This window comes from Coenobita brevimanus, chromosome 38, assembly GCF_032717465.1.
Source record: "Coenobita brevimanus isolate Jiangsu-jjx chromosome 38, ASM3271746v2, whole genome shotgun sequence".
NCBI classification, from domain to species: domain Eukaryota; kingdom Metazoa; phylum Arthropoda; class Malacostraca; order Decapoda; family Coenobitidae; genus Coenobita; species Coenobita brevimanus.
In genome coordinates this window covers 51,243,827-51,265,148 of record NC_136991.1, presented here as the reverse complement: position 1 = coordinate 51,265,148, position 21,322 = coordinate 51,243,827, and the positions used below count along the sequence as shown (strand labels likewise).

General features: G+C 42.6%; 1 protein-coding gene across 4 annotated transcripts in view; it reads right to left on the bottom strand.

Annotated features, from left to right (window-relative positions):
* The window catches only part of ced-6 (PTB domain-containing adapter protein ced-6), a 102,087-nt gene that overhangs the window by 18,100 nt on the left and 62,665 nt on the right, over positions 1–21,322 (bottom strand). For 3 of the 4 annotated variants that reach the window (XM_080269912.1, XM_080269911.1, XM_080269910.1), the window contains exons 3-7: positions 9,071–9,135; positions 5,550–5,720; positions 3,292–3,429; positions 2,000–2,221; positions 171–313 (exon numbers count right to left, since the gene is read on the bottom strand). In XM_080269912.1, the coding sequence (XP_080126038.1) occupies positions 171–313; positions 2,000–2,221; positions 3,292–3,429; positions 5,550–5,720; positions 9,071–9,135 (739 nt within the window). Of the gene's footprint in view, positions 1–170; positions 314–1,999; positions 2,222–3,291; positions 3,430–5,549; positions 5,721–9,070; positions 9,136–17,575; positions 17,688–21,322 lie in introns of those variants that run through there. The other variant, XM_080269913.1, reaches the window with a different exon arrangement.

The following is a 21,322-nucleotide window of genomic DNA, read 5'->3' as shown; positions in this document are numbered from 1 at the left end:
GTCCACAAAGACAGAGTACAATGCAGTAATGCATGTCTACCTTAACAGCAGCTACTAAAGAGAAAGAGAAACACACTGGATAATAAGAGATAATAAAATGTTAACATAAGCTGATGGGAAACACATTCATGCAGTATACTGTACTGTACTCAAAACCTGTCATAACCTACTCAATGAGGTTCTGTTCTACATCTTGTGGTGGTGAAGTCCTGGGCGGCAGTGGTGGTGGTGAACTGAGCCCAGTGGTTGCAGTTGGGGTGGATGGCTCAGGGTCAGTGCTGCTCTCACCATTCAGCATCAACAGATCTGAGATCTTGAGTCAATACAAATGACTAAGTACACAGACCAGAGGAAGGCACAAATAAAACAAAACTGCCGACAGCAAATGTAAAACACTGGTGTAAATCAGCAACTACTGTCATGTCTTTGGCGTTCTACCATGCAGTTGTTGTTAGCTACTCATCACTGTGAGATGAACCCAGTGGAAGCATGGAACTGCAGTGATTAAATACAATGTACAAGTACCATTTTCAAAGGGTTTATTTATCAAGGGTATGTATTGTAATGCTGTATCATAATCATCCTGACCATTTTTTCCCAGCAATAAAGGGAATCAGATAATATCCAAAAACAAGGACAGTATTGACAGCATGCTCGTTAAAAATGCCCCAGACAATCTTTCATACATTCAAATCCCTTGAATCCCATTTCATTCAAATCCCTTGAATCCCATTTCACCTCACAAGCTTAACCATCTGCACCTTTTTTTCTTTCATTTTTCTTTACAGATGTGCTTCACTACCCCCCCCCTCCACAGACACACACACACACAGTGAATCTGTCGACTATATAAAAAGAGAGGGGGGGGGGTGCTCCTCCATACATAGTTAACCCTGCTGGGCCAATTCTTTGTAAGGTGGTTTACTTCCCCTAAGTCACCGTGTTATAACTAATGTAAATTATACCTTATGTCAGACTTGTAGCTTGGTTCACACGGACCTTCATTGTGCCTCACATGAGGTCTACAGCTCAACACAGGTTATACTCTATCCTCTGCTGATCCCATAGCCTCATCAACCTCCATACCTCTCTCACATACTCATTTATTATATCCATCCACCTTTTTGCTTACTAAGTTTTCCTTACATATGGCCTCCTCACCATCCTGTTTACAGTCCGTCCATTAGCACACACTTCTACCCAAATATCAACAGCCTTCCCTTCCTTTAATCATGTTAGTTTCTTATCCTATCCACTTTATGCAATTCCACACATTCCTCAATGTTACCACTTCCACTCCTCCCATGCTTGAAACACAATACCAGATCATAACTTAAAAAATTGAGGAGGTATTGGTAAAGTGGTTGGGATACTGATCTGTTTTCTGAACTGACATGAGTTCAATCCAAGTCTGCAAAAAGGAACACTCCGATTACATGAATTTCCTTAAAGCTGGCTTCATTAATCTACCATGACCCACAGCCATATCATAAAAACACTGCAGCAATGGCATTACACCAGAGACAGCCCTTGCATGTACTCAATATGATCAATGGATATTGGTACCAAAATGGTGATATGTGGTGTGTGGCACACAGGACAACTGCATGGTCTCAGGAATGGATTATTAAATCTATGTCCAAAGGAAAAACATGCTGCATCATCATCAGTCACTGTATCTGACTGAAAAACATTTTCATGTAAAATTAATGATCCACCCATTATCCAATCCACTATTGCCCCATCAAGAGCATAAAGGCCCAGGACTAGACTAGTCAGTTATGTTACCTTATGAGTCCAGTAGAGAGCTCCAACCAGACATGGCCCATAAGAATCTATTTCTGAGAGATTATTGGGGCAGGCACCTGGACACTCACCTTAAGTATTTGAATAAGTACCCTAGCCCTGGATCCTTGTACACCTGATACGACAATACTGGGTTTGATGATGGACAAAGAATTCAATAATGCAAACTAAGAGAACTAGGTGCCTGCCTTACATTATTCTCCTTCATATATTCCTCCACATCAGGCCTGTTCTTGAGTGTTGCTAGCTGTGTGATGCGTGTCTTGAGGGTGTTGTTCTCCACCTGTAAGCCTTCTACTTGTTTCTGGAGGAGTAGCAACTGGCGTCTCATCTCCACCTCCCTCCCGGATGTCTCCACGAAGCGACGGTATGCCAGATCAAATGCCTGTCCTATGGTCAAAGTGATCTCTTCTGCCTGATGGGTGAAGGGTACCGTACTTGAGGATATTTTTGCACTACATATACATACTCAGGCTAATATTTACAGTACATGTGTGTATATTCAGAATTATCATGAGAACTTATTGTATGTATTGATACTGAATAGGGGTGCATTCATTTGGTGGCACTGACATAGCTAGATGGCAGAGCTGCCTGGTTATACAAACATTCACCAGCTCTCCCTGTCCCCCAGAACAAGGATGGTGAACTGCGGGTGGAGAGCAACCTCCATGTGCAGTCCATGTGTTCATGTTCAGATGAGCCTAGGGTTGTAACTCCTACTACTAGCAAGACCATGTGTTGTACATGTAAACTGAGTTACTGTACTGCATTATCCAGCACATGAGAATTCACTCATACTAGAAGTTACCATTTTGTTTTTAATTTTTGTTACTTTAATTGTATATTGTAAATAGACTACTGTATTAACATCTGCCTATAACAACATCAGATACTATGAACACTTCTGAGCAACCATTTTAAACAATTTACCTAATTTTTTATGCATTTTGTATTTTATTCTTGCAATTGTGGCACAGTATTTGACAATTAATTCGGTTTCTGGATAGATTCTGAACCAGAGAGGTTAGATATAGCCTTCATTAACTCCTTCCCCTCTCGATATCTTTCCAAAATACAATATGATATTATGCTGTTGTAGTGGAAATGTTAAAATGATTTTTTTTTTTTAATCAAAGAAATGTGGCACCTTTTACTAATGAAGAAGTATGATTTGGGTAGATGAAATGAGAATAAAAGACACTCCCTGAAGTGAGGTTACTTTTAAATATAAAATCCTGTACTATACTGTATTCTGTACTGTTTTTACCTTAACCTGTCCTAGTGTTGCATTTTCCTGCGGCTGATTTCCTGCAGCTCAATGGCAGAAAGACAAGACTACAGCCCTATATCCATTACACAATCCTTAATGACTAGCACCATATTCCATTGTATCTCTTAATACAACTCAGCATTCAACATGGAGAGAGGGCAATTTTAGGCAAAGTCAGAGTAAAAACAGTATCATATCATTGTACAACTTACCAATTTATCACTGACAAAAACAAAACAAGTGTGTTTGTCTGAGTCCGCCTCCTTGGCAATGAAGCTAAAGAAACGTTTCTCCGCCTTGTCATCCGCACAGTAGCTGATCCGGTGTAAAGGGTACTGATGCAAGTTTTTCTGTAAGTCAAAAACATACCATTAGTCACACTGTGCCTGGATATGCTTATATACTGTGTGTGTGTGTGTATATATATATATATGTATATATATATATTTCCAGATGACCTTAATCCCTTACGGGGTGGCCACAAACAAATCGCCTCCACGTCACCCTGTCCCCCGCCATTTCAATGCCCTGCTCCCAACTCACCCCCCCTACCCCTCTCTCTCGCTCTCTCTCTCTCTATACCTGTACATACCTACATAGCATGAAACAAAAACCGGTAAGGGAAAATGTACTTAGAGCCCGAAATCAAAAGAAGTACTCTCCCTGTAGCAGTCTTCCTAAAGTGGTTAACCTTGGCAATGTACAGGTTCACAAAACAAAGAAAAGTGACAGTGAACAAGTCAATCTCCATTTTGGAAATCCCTTATACAGTACAGTATGTCTATTTAATGCAAATGTATCGGTATAAATGCCATCCTTTCACCTTCCTGGATAGTACTATAATTTGGAAGAGATGCAACTGACAAAAGTTCACACTGTACTTCAACTACCTGTGTTTCTAATGGTAAAAGAACATTGGCTGGGATAAAGGTGAGAGTAAAAGGACATTTGCTGGGATAAAGATGACGGTAAAAGGGCATTGGTTGGGATAAAGATGTGGGCATGAAGGAAATCTTCAACAAGGACATGTAAAAAAGTGGCCCAAGTCAGTGATTGCTCAAGGTCATGTGTCACACCGAGCACTAGAACATGATGCCGTCTTCACAATCCCCTTGCCACCCACATCAGTCATGGTGAGGCTTCATTAAGGCTTGAGTTTAGAAGGTTGGGGGTGGGGTGTGGGGGGGATTGGTTTCCTCTGACTATCAGGCAGCTCCAACAATTTAAATAGTCATGTTTACTTAGATACTTGAAATATGATGCATTTAGTTATCAGGTAGTAATGAGTCTCCTTGGTTGCCAGTTAAATTGAACTTCAATATGACTACTCCTGGCAGTCAACTGATCAAAATGGGGTTAAGGGTCTTTGCCAGAATAGAATAAAAGTACTGTAGGTCCACATTAACCATCACAGCACAGAGACGCCATGCTACACTACTGTAATCCTGGACCAAGATCATAAACAAGCTTACAATTAGTTGCCTAACATAACTCTGAATTGGATTTGCAAGAAAGACAAAGACTGCAGAATCTTTCCATGTCTTTTGTCCTTTCTGCAATAACAAATCACATTAAAGAAGTGATTTCTGTTTGTGCAGAAAGGACAAAGAATGAAGAGTTACGAAATTTCCCATCTTGTTTTCTTCGTGCAAATCTGAATCTTATTACTGTATAACATGGGTTAGATTATAAATATGCTTGAGAATCCCACCCCAGGACAATTAAGGGCATGCCAAGTGTCGGACACAAGTACTGGTACTGGCAGCGCTGCACGATAGAATGAACTTCCAGCCATCTATTACCAATTTCATCCAGTACATACGACACTGCTATTGCACCAACACGCACCCTTTGACCACTGGACCACCAGACAGATTTTCATGGTGTAAGGATGCAAAGATCAGGGACCATGGAGAGCTGCCATTAGGCTGCTGATGCATGCATGCATGTTGTAGCCTTTATAAATAATACGATACAAAGGATGGTTATAAAATCTCAAATTCAAGAAATCCATACAGGTCCTCTCGCTTTCTGAAATACAGTATAGTCTACTGTAAAAGAATTCCATTCTTTTACCTATCACTCACAGTGATCAAACCTCCATACCATAAAGGTAACCCATCTTGACCTCCAACATCACACTGTAGTATGACATACTTTATCTGTGCAACACCACTGTAAACTAAACTGTATTTGGGATCTGTCAGTGTAACTAGTTTTACTGTTGACGATACAGTAGTACTGTAATTGTAACCAAGGATCGCTTAAAATATTAATCCAAAATCCAAACTAGGACAAAATTAGCTACATAGTACATGAAAGAATGTACAAAAATGTATGCAATCACGCATGCACGCACGTACGCACGCGCACACGCGCACACGCACACACACACACACACACACACACACACACGCATGCCATTATCACTCACTGTTTCCTTTCAACACCATCTCAAGTCTGTACCAACCTTGGTTTTGGGCTCGTGTATTGCAACGCCATCAATGGAGACTGTGAGCTCAACCTTGGGAGTCTTACTGCCTTCAGCCTTCTTCAGCTGCTGTGTGAACTTGAGCTTCCTGATGCCCTCCTTCACCACCTCAATGCCCTTGGGTTGGTCCACCTCTGTACTACCCAGGAACTGTCACACAAAAAGCATATACATTAACAGACATACAGCCAACTCTAACAGTTCCTTATGCTTTGCTATACTGCATGCCACCCAACCTGTCCATACAGATGCAACCTTTCAGTCATCATCTGAGACTTGTAAAAGACCATGAGGAAATTTATGAATAAATATGAACATAGTGTGTGACATATATCACTTACTTACATCAGGCAATATGAAGCAACTGTTGAGTGTGAATCTCGGAGAAAGTTGGCTGACACAGAGTATAATCAATGACAATGAAGCGCAATGAAATCTCAACTCACTGAGCTGAAATCCCAAAAATATTTATAACTGCAGAGCTGTGTCGTTTTACTGTGTTTTGGCCAATACATGTTCCTGCTGTTCCTCCCCATGGCCTGACAGGTTAGTGGAAGGTTGTCACTATCTGGGAAGCTACCAAAATGCTATCAGAAGGTAACTGTGTTCCTCTGAGCACTGTGAGGAGCTAAATACTGTTTCCAGTATTTAGAGGATCATGAACTGATTTCTTATGCAACTTTTCCACTATGAACTAATGTATGGCATAATTTCCATTTAGGTTTTACCATTTTTTTCCCCAGCAACACTCGTGAAGAAAATGTTTTAAGATAAATTTACAAACATACAACAGCAACAGGACAAGTATTTGGTCCTAAAAATGAAGCGAACAAAATAAAAATTCCCAATGGACTTTTGTATACTTGAAAATAAATAAATAAATAAATGTGGTAGGTGGGGGCACTCACCATCCACTCACTCAATGTAGTGCTGCTCTCGGGTGTCTGCCCTGTCCTCTCCTCCATCCTTCTTTCCTTCCATCATCTTCTATCTTTCTTTCCTTCATTCTTTCCTCGCCCTTCTGCCTACGGGTGACTTTACACTCCCACTTCTGTCTTTCATTCCTTCATTCTTTCCTCTTTCTTCTGCCTATGGGTGACTCTACATTAATATTCCTGTACACCAGGAAACTATTTACTACGCTGGATAGTAACCATATAACCAAATTTTGGCGCCTGGTGGTTTGGTGGATAATTATTGTGCTCCAATCGGACTGAGCCTGTGAAGGTTTATATCCAAGGGGTGGTTGTGGTTTACTGCTCACGTAATGCCACTCAGGGATGAGTGAGGTTGGTCACTCTCATCTTAAATGTCAGGACCAACTGCCTAGCCCCGGGCTCCTACGCTCCTCATGTGGCAACGTAGGATTGGATGATGGATGGATAAATAAAAGTAAACTACCAAAATCTATCAGGATTTTCCCACCAACTACAGCAGTATATTGTCACCAGAAGGAACTAGGCCACTCAAATGTCATGGTTGAGTGAAAGTGAATTATTCTTAGTTAAGAGGAAAGATGGGTTTCTCTGGTTATGAGTCAAATCATCCCCTAACCTGACAACAACGGGTCGTCACCTCAGTTGAAAAAGGGTTATGGATCCTTACTTATGATAACAATAATATTAATTATAATAATAATTACTAAAGGATACCTCATTTTACAAAAGAGCCTGATCTGACAGGAGTGAAACAGACTATAATGAACAAAACTAAAAGTGACTGATATTGTGGTACTTCACTGCCCCAGAATTACCAAATTGATTTAAATAAAACTCTCAAGGTCAAAAGATCATACTGTCTGTCTAAAAAGTGGTCAGAAGTTTCCAACAAAACTGGTCCTGCCTGTATACAACGACACTATATCTGGCTTGTTTTCATCTGAGGGGCATGGGTCACTCTTGCAACTTGAATACTAAGCTGTGGCTTCATGAAAATTTGGTGAGCCTTAGTTATTTGGCAGGACTGAGTCTCCTTGGTTACTAACCAAATTTATCCTCCATTCTCACTACACTTAGAAATGAGTCTCCTTGGTTACCATTCAAATTTTATCCTCCAGTCTGACTACACTTGGCCATCAACTAAACTTAGAGGAGTTAGGGATCACTGGCAAGTAAAAACTGATTATATTACTGCACACTCTTTACATTCCTCACTTCCACCCAGGACTGTTCAATATACTGACGTTCTGAGAATGAGCATCAGAAGAAAGCGACAGTAGCAAGGGAGGGGAGGGCAAACACATTGAAGGGACAATGACAACAGTGAGCGGTGATGGGGGCAGTGCAACAGTGAAGGAACAGTGACAACAGTAAGAGGTAAGGGAAGAGGCTGAGAGGTGAGAGGGGGAAAAGTGAGATGGAGGGAGCAGTGACAACGATGAAGGGACAGTAACAAGTGAGTGGTGAGGGAGGGAACAATGACAACAGTAAGAGGTAAGGGAAGGACAATGCCAACAGTGACAGGGAAGGCAGGGTGTTCCAACAGTGAGAGGGAAGGGAGGGACAGTGCCAACAGTGAGAGGGAAGGGAGGAACAGTGCCAACAGTGAGAGGGAAGGGAGGGACAGTGCCAACAGTGAGAGGGAAGGCAGGGTGTTCCAACAGTGAGAGGGAAGGGAGGGACAGTGCCAACAGTGAGAGGGAAGGGAGGGACAGTGCCAACAGTGAGAGGGAAGGCAGGGTGTTCCAACAGTGAGAGGTAAGGGAGGGACAGTGCCAACAGTGAGAGGTAAGGGAGGGACAGTGCCAACAGTGAGAGGGAAGGCAGGGTGTTCCAACAGTGAGAGGTAAGGGAGGGACAGTGCCAACAGTGAGAGGGAAGGGAGGGACAGTACCAACAGTGAGAGGGAAGGCAGGGTGTTCCAACAGTGAGAGGGAAGGCAGGGTGTTCCAACAGTGAGAGGTAAGGGAGGGACAGTGCCAACAGTGAGAGGGAAGGGAGGGACAGTGCCAACAGTGAGAGGGAAGGGAGGGACAGTGCCAACAGTGAGAGGGAAGGCAGGGTGTTCCAACAGTGAGAGGTAAGGGAGGGACAGTGCCAACAGAGAGGTATGGCAAGGACAGTGCCAACTGTGAGAGGTAAGGGGAGCCAGTGCCAACAGTGTGAGGTAAAGAGGGGACAGTGCCAACAGTGAGAGGTAAGGGAGGGGACAGTGCCAACAGTGTGAGATGAAGGGGGGAAATGCCAACAGTGAGAGGTAAAAGGGGAACAGTGCCAACAGTGTGAGGTAAGGGGGGGGACAGTGCCAACAGTGAAAGGTGAGGAAGAGTGCTTACAGTGAGGTGATGGGAGAATGTTTGTAGTGAGGGAGGGACAGCTTGAGGTTAAGAGGGCTGCCAACAGAGAAGGGACAATGACAACAATGAAGTGACAGTGCTAGCAATGAAGGAAGTGCCAACAGTAAGTGGACAGCACCTACTGAGAACAGTGCCAACAATGAAGGAAGTGCCAACACTGAAAGGTTGCACCAACAATGAAGAAACAGTGCCAACCGTCACCTACCTTGACCAAGTAAGCAATGTGACCCTTCTGCAGCGTCTCCGGCGGATGCAGCCAGTTCTTGTTGCCTGTGAAAGAGACATCACAATTAGGAATGGCTGGGTTGGGTTGGGTTCAATTAAGTTGGGTTTGGTTTGGCTTAGATCGTTGAATTTGGGTATTATGTTGGACTTGGTTGGACTAAGAGGGTAGTGTAGTGTAGTGTAGTGTAGTGTAGTGTAGTGCAGGGTAGGGTAGTGCAGGGTAGGGTAGTGCAGGGTAGGGTAGTGCAGGGTAGGGTAGTGCAGGGTAGGGTAGGGTAGGGTAGGGTAGGGTAGTGCAGGGTAGGGTAGGGTAGGGTAGGGGTGACTGGATTGAACTATTATGGGCTAGGTATGCTGAGTTGGGTTAGGCTGTCTGGTTGGGTGAGGGAAGTAGATTTGGTTGGGCTGGAGGTAAATTTTAACAAGCTGCCATTACACCCCCCAGGTTGAGCAGTATGTTTTTCTGGTAGTTTCTGATGAGATCTGAGTTATTCTGACCTTCATTTTTGTCGGAAATGCTTCATTTTGCCTCTTCCAATCACAAACTTTGAATGGATGAGGTTTTGAAATGAAGCATTTTCGACAGAAAACGAAGGTAAAAATCACTCAAATCACATCAAAAACCACCATAAAAATATACTGCACAACTGGTTAACCTAACCAAACAGACCTGACCTAACCTAACCTAACCAACAGAAAATGAAAGCAAAAATCACTCAAATCCCATCAAAAACCACCAGAAAAATATACTGCACCTAACCGACAGAAAATGAAGGCAAAAATCACCCAAATCCCATCGAAAACCACCAGAAAAATATACTGCACAAATGGTTAACATAATCAAACAGACCTGACCTAACCTAACCAAACTGACAGAAAACGAAAGCAAAAAATAACTGAAATCGCATCTAAAACCACCAGAAAAATATACCGGTACTGCACAACCGGTTAACCTAATCAAACAGACCTAAACTAACCAAACCTAACTTAACGCGCCACAGAGGAATGCTTACCTTAGAGATACGACGGTCCAGGTTGTGCAGTATATATATATTTCTCTGTTGGTTTTTGATGTGATCTGAGTGATTTTTGCCTTCCTTTCTGTTGAAAATGCCTCATTTCACCTCCTCATCTATTCAAAGTTCATTATCAAGAGGCAAAATGTAGCATTTCCGACAAAAATAATGGTCAAAATCACTCAAATGTCATCAAAACTACCAGAAAAAATACACAGAGTTTTCTCAATAACTCAACGGCTTCCTCCGGTTCCGAGTGGAAATGCTTAACAATGCGTAAATAATCAATATTACACCTGGTCCACAGATCATGTCTTATTTCTTCGGAAGCCAAATAAAGAAGTATTTGAATTTTCCACCCACAAGGAATCAAAGATCGTGCTTCAAATTGATTGGTAGAATACCATCATGTGACCAAAAGTATGTCTATAAGTGGGTGAAACAGACCTAGCAGATGCATGCGCAGTCGAAGGAAAGAGAAACACACGTATGAACGCACGCATTTTTTACACAGGCTGGCCAAGTGTAGATCCGAGGTATGGTTTTTGGTGAAATTATAATTGAAATTATAATTATCTATGTAAATATCAATTTCCAAATGGGATTATGGGTTCATTAGCATTCTTAGGTGATATACTATGCATTTATGGTGGTTATATTCCTGAACTGCATATTGGCAACTTGTAAAATATACCAGGCTGGGCTGTCAGGTTAGATCAGATAAGGACTCAACTGCATTAAACTCAATCCTTCCCAAGGGCCACACTTCAGTTCTGTTGATCGTCTGAAGGCCAAGTCTACTCTCACCTGAGAGTCCTGGGTTCGATTCCCGGCATATTGGTAATTTCTCTGAAGGTTTGGTTGGGTCGGGTTGGCTACGACTCAATGACACGATGATCATAGTTTTTACGGTAGAGGACTGCACGCGGCACGCACGCATGGATGCATATGCGCGCGCGCACGCACACACACACACACACACACACACACACACACACACACACACACACACACACACACACACACACACACAGTCTCGTATGGCACTTAAAATACTGATCTAAGAACAAAATGAGAATACCTGGCCACCTGAACCTTTCAAGCAGCTCCCAAAAGTGACTAAACTTCTAGAATAAGACAAGGATAGCAAAGAAGGCACCTCTCCCCATCCCCTAAACCCTCAACACTCGGAATCCCGGAGGAGAAAGGTAATACTGGAATCAAACTGTGTATTTCCTCCAGGCAATGTACTTATATTTCACCCAAACTTGGTTCTGATTTTCGTACATTTGAGGTTTATTTCGCTAAGCACAGTGGCAGAAAAAAGAAAATAGCACCACGTTCATTCCACAGCACCTCAGACTACCATCATACTGTAGTGTTAATATACAACTCCGGATTCATGCTGGAGATGGCAATTTTAAGCCAGATTAGGGTAAACAGACTATAGCTAGCAAAGAACGGTGAAAATTCTGTATCGCAGTAAAACGCAAATTTGATGGTAGTGTTGCCTGTCGAAATAGTCAATGGAAAATGTGGATGAAAAAGTGTGTGTGTGTGGGGGGGGGTAAGGCTTGGGTCACGTTTGTGGTGGAAAGGTCACTGTTGCCACACCATCACCACGTTCCCTTCTCTCCACCATCACCACCACTTTTCCTTCACCACTACCACCAAACACGTCCTCGCGTCCACCACTACTACCATCAACACCCCCACCACCACCACCACCAGCACTACCACCACCACCCTTCTCCAACACCACCATCAGCATCAACACCACCACCAACCCCCTTCTCTCCACCACCACCATCACGATTAACAAAGGTATCCCCCATGTACTCGAACCAAATGATCACCAACCAAAACTCATTTTATTTAGTGTTTTTCGTGATACTCTTATGGTTAATGTGATAACTGCTGGTATTCGTTACTATAATTACTTATAATACTCGGTTAATATGACAAAGAAGTTGACACTGAATAGCCAGTTCATTTGCAAAAACATCATATGCCTAGTCACGGAAATGTAGACCGTCACATTAACATAGGCTAATAATAATAATAATAATAATAATAATAATAATAATGTGGAGATCAAAAGTCCTACTGCCAAGTTTCGAGGTAAGGCAGGTCTCGCCTATGTCACTACTAACTAATGGACTGAGCTAGTGAGAATACAATGCTTAATTCAGGGGTCTTTATCTTCCAGAGAGTATGAGGCTTCCCAGCACCTCTTCCTTGACGCTTTAGTCCACATACTTCATCCTGCTCTTCTCCTGCATGTTACTGACGTCCTTAATCCACATACTTCACCCTGCTCCTCTTCTGCATGTTACTGACGTCCTTTTAACAGACTAATGCATGAACTAACTACCGTACACATGATTTTTTTTTTTTCACGTTCACTCGATTTTTCATTCGTGCTGCCTCCAGACGATTTTTCTTCAGCCTCAGGTTAACTTGTTCCAGGGACGAGACTACTGAAGGCTTCACATAACCCCACCAGTTCGAAAATGTCCCCTAAGATGAATGAAATCGCCAAAGACAGTAAGAATATGAGGGGGGAAAAAAAAAATAAAAGGGTTTAAGTGCCACAGCTATTCAAAAATAAAGCTGTCAGGAAAAGGAGTAACGAAGGTTCAAAGATCGAAATATTTAGGTTCAGTGAAGCCGGTACAGTCATGGGATGGAGTGAGAGGATGCGGAAGTGGTGAGGCAACGGTTATACTGCAACACGTCACAGCAAAAACCCCCGCCAAGCGACGCTATCCATGCCGTGTTGATCAATCGTAAATCTATCTCTATCTATCTATAGCCAGGCGCCATAATCCCGTTACGGGTGGCCGTTTGACTTAGTCGTTTTACGGGGAGGGGCACTAATCCTCAACCAACCCACCTGCTGACACGTAGGGAACATGTATGGGTAGGTTATATGGTTACCACCCCGCGTTATAAATGGTTTCCTGGCTTACAGGAAACCATTACACCTGTCACTCAATTTAAAGCCAACTGAAAGGGAAAGAAGAGTAAAAAAGTGACAGGAAAGATGGGAGAAACAGGAAGGGAGGTGTTGAGTTAAATCCGTTGTGTTAGTCTGAAGGAAGTTACTGCAGTAAAGGGATTATCTATTCATGTACATACTCTATTTTGTATCCACTGAATACCAGATTATCTCGAAAGTTAGTACAATAACAATACAGTTCACAATCACACACACACACACACACACACACACACACACAGACACACACACACACAGACACACACAGACACACACACACACACACACACACACACACACACACACACACACACACACACACACGCTCTCTATTACAAGATTATTCCACCTCAGTTTCCACATCAACATTTACTCCTTAAAGCACCGTATTTGAAATTTTCCATATTTCTGTTTTCAAAGGACAAAGTGTTTGGAACTACTTTCCAGTTTAAGAATGTGTATGTCTGCTGTTTGTATCAATAAGGTATAAAGACGGAATTATAAATATATAACACGTAAATTATATCAATAATTCAGAAATAACTACCTTAGGACAAAATGAAAAAACACTCGCTGTCAAACCATCGATCATCTTATATATATATTGGAATGTGTACCTCCCCCTCACACACAACTTATATGCCGGCACAGACCTACCTACCTACATGCCTGCCTGCCTGCCTACCTTCCTACCTACCTACCTACTTTCTACCCTATCACCACAAACAACACATGAGGATGAATGGTGAGGTGGGCGGAAGAGTGGGCGGGATGGGCTGAACGAGTGCATGTTGTGAGGAGGGCGGGGCACAGGCTTAAAGGTATATTTCACCATTAACATCGCAGCAGCAGCAAAATAAGCTTCCGTTGCTCTCATGTACCATGCGTCCTCCGTCGCATGTAACAAAAGCAACATACAACCATCACCACCACCACCATCACCACCACCATCACAACCACCACAATATTAATCACCAGGATCACAAACTTCATCACAATCACATCCTTGTCACCGTATCAACCCTCCTCGATACCCAACCACCACAACCCCCCCCTCCCGCTCTCTCTCTCTCTCTCCACAATCACACTTCCCTCCAATCACCACACTTTTGAAAGCCTGTCATCACCACTACAATGAGAGAAACTTAAATGCTCCATAATCTCGCTTCCTGCCGTAATAAAGTGACAGGAACACGAGATGAAAGAATAACTGGGTGGTGTGTGTGTGTGTGTGTGTGTGTGTGTGTGTGTGTGTGTGTGTGTGTGTGTGTGTGTGTGTGTGTGTGTGTGTGTGTGTGTGTGTTTCTCTAATTTCACCACTAATTTGCCACTCACTTCATCCCTCTCAACATTGCACTCAATTAAGCTATCGTCATTATCACTTTCCAACATCCTATCCCTCCACTGCTCTCCCCCTGATACCATCCTAACATATACACGGTTTCCCTGTCTTTGTGTTTATCCCAGACTTTCCCTTTCCCTCTAGACTTCCGCCCCACCAACTCTCAAAACACACACCCACACCCACACCCACACACACACACACACACACACACACAGCACAGTGCCATACAATTAACACAACTGTCACATCCTTTCTCCAGCACACTAGACATCTTCCCCCTACTTCCTCCACATTCTCTCTCTCTCTCCACGACACTACCAGCCCTTCACTATCGTGTCGTGTTTTTCTTGATACCACTGGCAGACGTTATAATCCAAGCTGGTGGAGACATTTGTAGTTTTTAATAATAATACATGACAACGCATACCCTTTTTACTCTAACTTCGCCTAAAATTGCTTCCTCCACATTGTATACTGACCAGAAACAAGAGATTAGCGGTAAGATGCTAGTCATGAAGGGCTACAGAAAGGATGTAGGGCCACAGTTTTGTTCTACTCCGTTCTGACCTACGTGAAATGAGCAGTAGAAAAGTTGAAAATCGTGGCGAAGTTAAGATAAAGAGTATGAGTATATATATGAGTACATTCTGTGCCCGAGAGGTACGCCTTCACGTGGTGGCAACGATATAGCTGGCCGGCTCTAATGCTTGATTGGACAAACGTCTTTCAATTCCCTCCCTGTCCCTAGAATGGATAATAGTGGACTACAGAACACTGACAACTTCAGCCTGCACTTCACTGGGTTTACGTGTACGTATACGAGCCTAGGATTAAAACAACAACAACTACTACTACTACTACTACTACTACCACCATCACCACTACCACCACCACCGCTGCTCCTACTACTAAAAGATGGTTACCAATGCCGGCCCAGCCCTTGACCTTTACTACAAGGCACACAACAATCTGACCACAGCCCTCACAGTGCAAAGGCAACTCTCTCATGATCTGGACAGTTCTCGTAGTCTATTACAGAGGAAGCCAGACAGTGATTCAAGACAGCGAGAATCGTGATATGAGTGAGTAGTGATGCATGAGTGAGAGTAGTGATGCAGGAGTGAGGGCACAGTGATCCAAGAGAGTGATCCTACAGAGAGCACAGTGATCCAACAGTGACTGAAGCGAGGTCTAAGATACGGCAGTGATCCAAGAGATAAGGGAGTGAGTGATCCAAGAGTAGGAGTGGCTAAGAAAAAATGTTGGGCTGGGTAAAAACAGGCGCGTTCCCCCGTAAACAACATGGTGACATTTTGCCTACCTAACCCCCACACTCCTCGTCTCTCTCTCTCTCTCTCTCTCTCTCTCTCTCTCTCTCTCTCTCTCACTTTCTCTCTCTCTCTCACACACACACACACACACACACACACACACACACACACACACACAACACAGCCGGGAACAGTACTGAGACTATTATAGACAGAAGGAATTACAGTTCTCTAAAAATGCTACCAGCTTCGTTTAGTGCCAGAGCTCTTGTTTAATATTTGTGCGTGTGTGTGTGTGTGTGTGTGTGTGTGTGTGTGTGATTGGGTTTGCAGCGGTGACGGGGGGTAGGTTATGGTGGCTGTGTGTGATGGCAGGGAAGAGCCTAATCTTGGTGCTCGTGTACCTAAGGAACTCTACAGGGCCTGTGTGTGTGTTGTACGCGCACTTTCATGAGACTGCAGAAGTGAAAATAGACACTGTAAAAGATTAATCGAAGACGCTGAGAGAGGCGAGACGACGCAACCAACGTAATGAAAGAATGACAAAGCTAAAACCAAGATGACAATGAATGACAGGAAATCACACGCAAAATTTCTTATAGGCTACCCGTGGGGAAAACTTGATTTCATCGTTTCAGGCAGAGTACGTATATTTCTGTTAATCTTGGCATTATCAGATAATTTAGGTATTAGAAAAAAAGGCAGGATAGTGAAGGAATTAAAGAAGGGATTTCACGTTAGCTACCTTACAAAACTCACAGCTTAACACATGAAGACCTTCTTATACAAAATCTTAAGCTCTATGCAGGACTATTCACCTACCGGTACTCTGGAAGCAGGGCCGATACGAGACTCAGATTAACACAAGGGCAATACATTACCTCTTCCCTCTATCTAAACACTTATCCCGTAAGTAGAATGAACTGAACAGTTCATATACCGCAGTTATTTGCGTTAACATTTTATACATAAAAAGAAAAACACGAAACTTTGTACCGGTAAACTAGAAAAAGGTAACTAACATTTTTTTTTAATATAGACAATCTAGCTTATGCCGAAATTAGGGATGGAATCAAGTTATATTGCTGCCACACAGCCTACACCGCTACATTACCTACAAGTTCAAGAAAACACTAAATTTCATTTGTACATGACACTATGATATAACTTTTTTTTTCTTCGCTTTTAGCAATATTTCACACGATAAATCTGATACCGGTACGAAAAATCACTGTCTCTATCTGACTGATCTGAAGACAGGAACGGCATGAGTGTTCGGACAATTGCGGTTCGGAATGAATGACCTTAAAAAAAAAAAATCATATATTAACGCTGACACACTTTAATTTCTTCAGACAAGCAACGAAACTTAGAAAACTGGCGAAAGCTCTAATTTCAGGAAGGACGGAATGTGCAGTTCGCGGCAACATACTGAGCCTGGGACAGCATCACTGTGTAGCAGAGGCCTAGCATCTGGTACACTGACAACCCTGGCATAATAACATTTGCTGGTGGCACCAATCAACGGAGGTGTCAAATATCGGCTGAAATGACCAAATAACCTATGTTTGAACGTCGGAAACTTGCCAGATCTCCACACTTCTATCAGGCAGTGTCGCAGGTGCGTGTGAGGCCACCTGAATATGATTTCATTATGACATCCTTGCTATCCCCATTAACTATATTCTGTAAAGGAGAACCAGCGTATTTTAGGAGTTACGCATTATTTCCATCAATCCAGTACAGTTACGTCCAACTCTATTCTTGTCATCAGTACACTAATTATAACAGCTAAAGAAATATACAACATATGACAGTGTCTTGCTTAATGTATTTTATTTATATTACTTACTGGGTGAGGTTGAGTTTCCTGAAGTCTCCTTGTCTTTGTCTCGAAGCCTTTGTGTTAGTTTCCCCATCCTGTTCGCACGTTCCTCTTACTTTTCCCTTTATATTCTCACGTTCCTCGTTTTTCTCTTTATCTTCCCACGTTCTTTTTTTTTTTCTTTTTATTCTCACGTTCCTCTTTTTTTTCAATTATATTCCTACGGTCTCTACTCTGCCTTCTGTCACAAATTAATCTTGTTTTTATCTTTCTTAGTTTTGTCACTAATATTTTTTCTTTTTAATCCGGTTTTGTTTCACACTTCCTTTTCAATCACTTATTCTGCTCCTTCCGTTATTCTAAGTCCTTCCTTTATTCCAGGTTAGTTCTTTCTTCTTTACTATTCTTACTAATATCTTTGTTCTCAGGCCTTGCGTACCTAAAGAGTCATATATTGTTCTAAATTTCTCCTTGCTTACCTTAGTCCTTCACTGCTTTATTCTTAGCTGTCCCTACCTCCTTTACTCCAGGTAAACTCCTTCCCTGTTATTCTTTACTGTTCTCATTTTACTCAGACCTTGTGTACCTTAAAACTTTCCCCGCCAAACTCCCACTGACACTTTCCCTTTCACTTCCCCGCATAATATCTTTGTGTGTGTGTGTGTGTGTGTGTGTGTGTGTGTGTGTGTGTGTGTGTGTGTGTGTGTGTGTGTCCCTGGTACCTGCCGTGTTCGTACCGTGAGGCAGTGATATGCTAAGCCTCTTTCACCTTAAACTGATCCAGATTTTCCCTCCTTTATCGAGTTGCTGCTCTTAGTCCAATGGCAGGAGGACAAAGATTCATCTCCACGTTCTTTCGGCAGCACTTCTTCGTCACTAGCATTATATTTTAGTAACAATCTACTGGTACAACTCAGCATTCAAGATGAGAGAGACGACAAAAGTTGGCCAAGTGTGAATAAACGGAGTATTATTTGTTAACACACCCTCGCCCACCACACTGATACACTTTCCTCTCTCACGCCGAACTGTAACACCTGTATCTGTCACCCTCCTGCACTTTCTATACTTCCTACTTCTCCGTGTAGTTTTCACTTCTGTAATCGCCAGACCCTCCAAGGCTGCCGCAGTATACCTAACCGTTATACACCGTGCTTCTCTTATAACACTGTCAATAACTGAATGAACGAGTGAGTTAACATTACAAGCTATCTATTTAATATATACATACACACCGATCCTTCTTTCAACTAAAAAGGTATAGATTCTAAGCATTTAAGTTGCAATACAACAATTCATCCAAATCAAAAATGAACCTCATAACATTCAACTGTCATAACGCTGCAAAATCATAATATAAAGATACTAAAAATACTGAGTAAAAATAATCTGCATCTCTTGTGTATCCTTGCGGTTTGTGAGGTGTGTAGAGGTAAAACTAGAACCCAGGCTCTTTATCGCCACAGTCCAGCAATATTAAAAACTCTGCCACTACTCGCTTAACATTATAAAATATTATAATGTACACAGAAACGGAGCTGTAAATAATCTGGCACTCTTGTCTTCCAGCGGTCGAGTTGTGCACTTTGTGAAGAAAGGCGATTCAGGCTCTTCACCGCTCCGAACACTCCGATATTAACCACTACTTGCTTAACACTGAGATATATATAAACGCGTGAAGAACAAGCGTTTGATGGCAAGGATAACCAACAAAAGTACAGGAAGGAGTTGGCCTGCGCGTGTTGCGGGTGTAGTGGTGGGGTGAGTCGGCCGCTACACCACCAACTCGCTCACTGCACCGTCAACACTGGAACTAAACGGCACATTGAGGCCACAAGCCAGACCGACGGGCTCAGGTCTGCCACACACTCACACGCAATCACACAACGCAAATCCACCACCGCCACACGCACTTCCGAAATATCTAAACACGTAACATAATATACCATAAAATACAACACCTCCCATCATGATACAAAGAAAAAAAAACCGTTGAAATTAGCGAAGGGAACTGAGACTTCGGAAAAACTTTCTGTTGGCACTCTTGATGGGAAGCTATTGCCGCTACTCGCTAACTTTCTCACACACCACCAACTCACACGTCAATTTTTTTCCTCTCCTCATCCAAACTACGAAATCCCTACCTAACCATGCAGCCAATCACTGTATTCTCACATCCAAAGCTGATAAAATAACGGGAAAAAGATGCAGAAGTGAGTGAATCGTCAACCAACCCAGCTCCACCCACTGCATGAAAACTGCGACCAGCCCGAATCACTTTCCCGACTGCGCCACATCACGGTCGACTCTGACACCTGTAATGAAGCTCACTGAACAGGAGGCTTCGTAACATCCCTTCCTTAGCGATTTATTTAGCATATTACTAAGACCCTAACACTTTCTTGTATGGTACTAATATTGTTTTTAAATAGACACAGTTTGCTTTTGTAACATTAGAGAAAATACTGGTGTGGAATACTAGTAAGCTTCGTAATACCTCTCCCGTAGCCATTTGCCGAATTCTGCCATATTATATTTTAACATTCTTTATATAGTTTTAAAATCGACACAGTCTGCATCAGTTACATAAGAGAATAGTGAAGTGGAACGTAATGAACTAAATCGCTAAGACGGAGGTGTTTCGGAATCTTCAAGGCCACTTACAGAATACGACCCTTAACGACCTGAATCCGATGAAATTATTATTATTATTATTATTATTATTATTATTATCCTATCTAAGACGATTTTATTCTTATGTGTGAAAGACCCAGTGTAGTGAAGGGATAAACTGAAGCTATACTGAACCCCGCCAATTCGAAATCTCCCCAGGCTCTTTTGAACGTGAACCCCGCGGACTCTTGGCCTTTCTCCTGCAGCTCCCCATCCTCCTTTTGGGGTATAGGGATGAAATAGAGGAACGTTTGTAAAATCAGGCGTGCTGGGGTAGAGGAACGTTTGTAAAATCAGGCGTGCTGGGGTAGAGGAACATTTGTAAAATCAGGCATGCTGGAGTAGAGGAACGTTTGTAAAATCAGGCATGCTGGAATAGAGGAACGTTTGTAAAATCAGTCGTGCTGGAGTAGAGAAACGTTTGTAAAATACGGCGTGCTGAAGTAGACGAACGTTTGTAAAATCAGGTTTGTTGGAACAGGGGAACGTTTGTAAGATCAGGTGAGTTACTTGATTACCTCGGTGACCCTACATGACCCTCTCCAGCACGTACTGTATTCCTGCTACTTCCCTACGATCTCCATTTAGCTTCTTAAAGACTTCGAAGAGGTTGGTTAAATACAACCTCCATTAACCCCTACAAAACGAGGCCAATACCAAGCTGTGCAATATCATCTGGAGAGAGGAAAACAAACCCGACCAACCTGTATTTACTGGGTTAACCTACTGACTCCCAGGACGCATTTAGTCTTGCTCCCACCAGATACTTATACTTTATGCAACACGTACGGTAGTGAGGGAGACTCCACTCGCCTCTTTTGCTACGACAAGGCCCCCGTACTCAGCATAACATCGTATAGTACCAACAAGCAAAAATACGTCTTCGAGAAATGGAACTGCTCGTAGGTGTGTCAATTTCAAATTTTGCAACGCTACACAATTCAACCTTTCCCCAGCCCGGAGCTTACTGGGGGCGTTCACAACCCACACACCAGTAAAGCAACTCACTCTAATGTGCAAGATAATTCGCAGAGGAAGAAGTGTTACGAAATTTCCCATACCACTCAGAATGCGACCTTAAAACGTACCGCAACCCAGCCT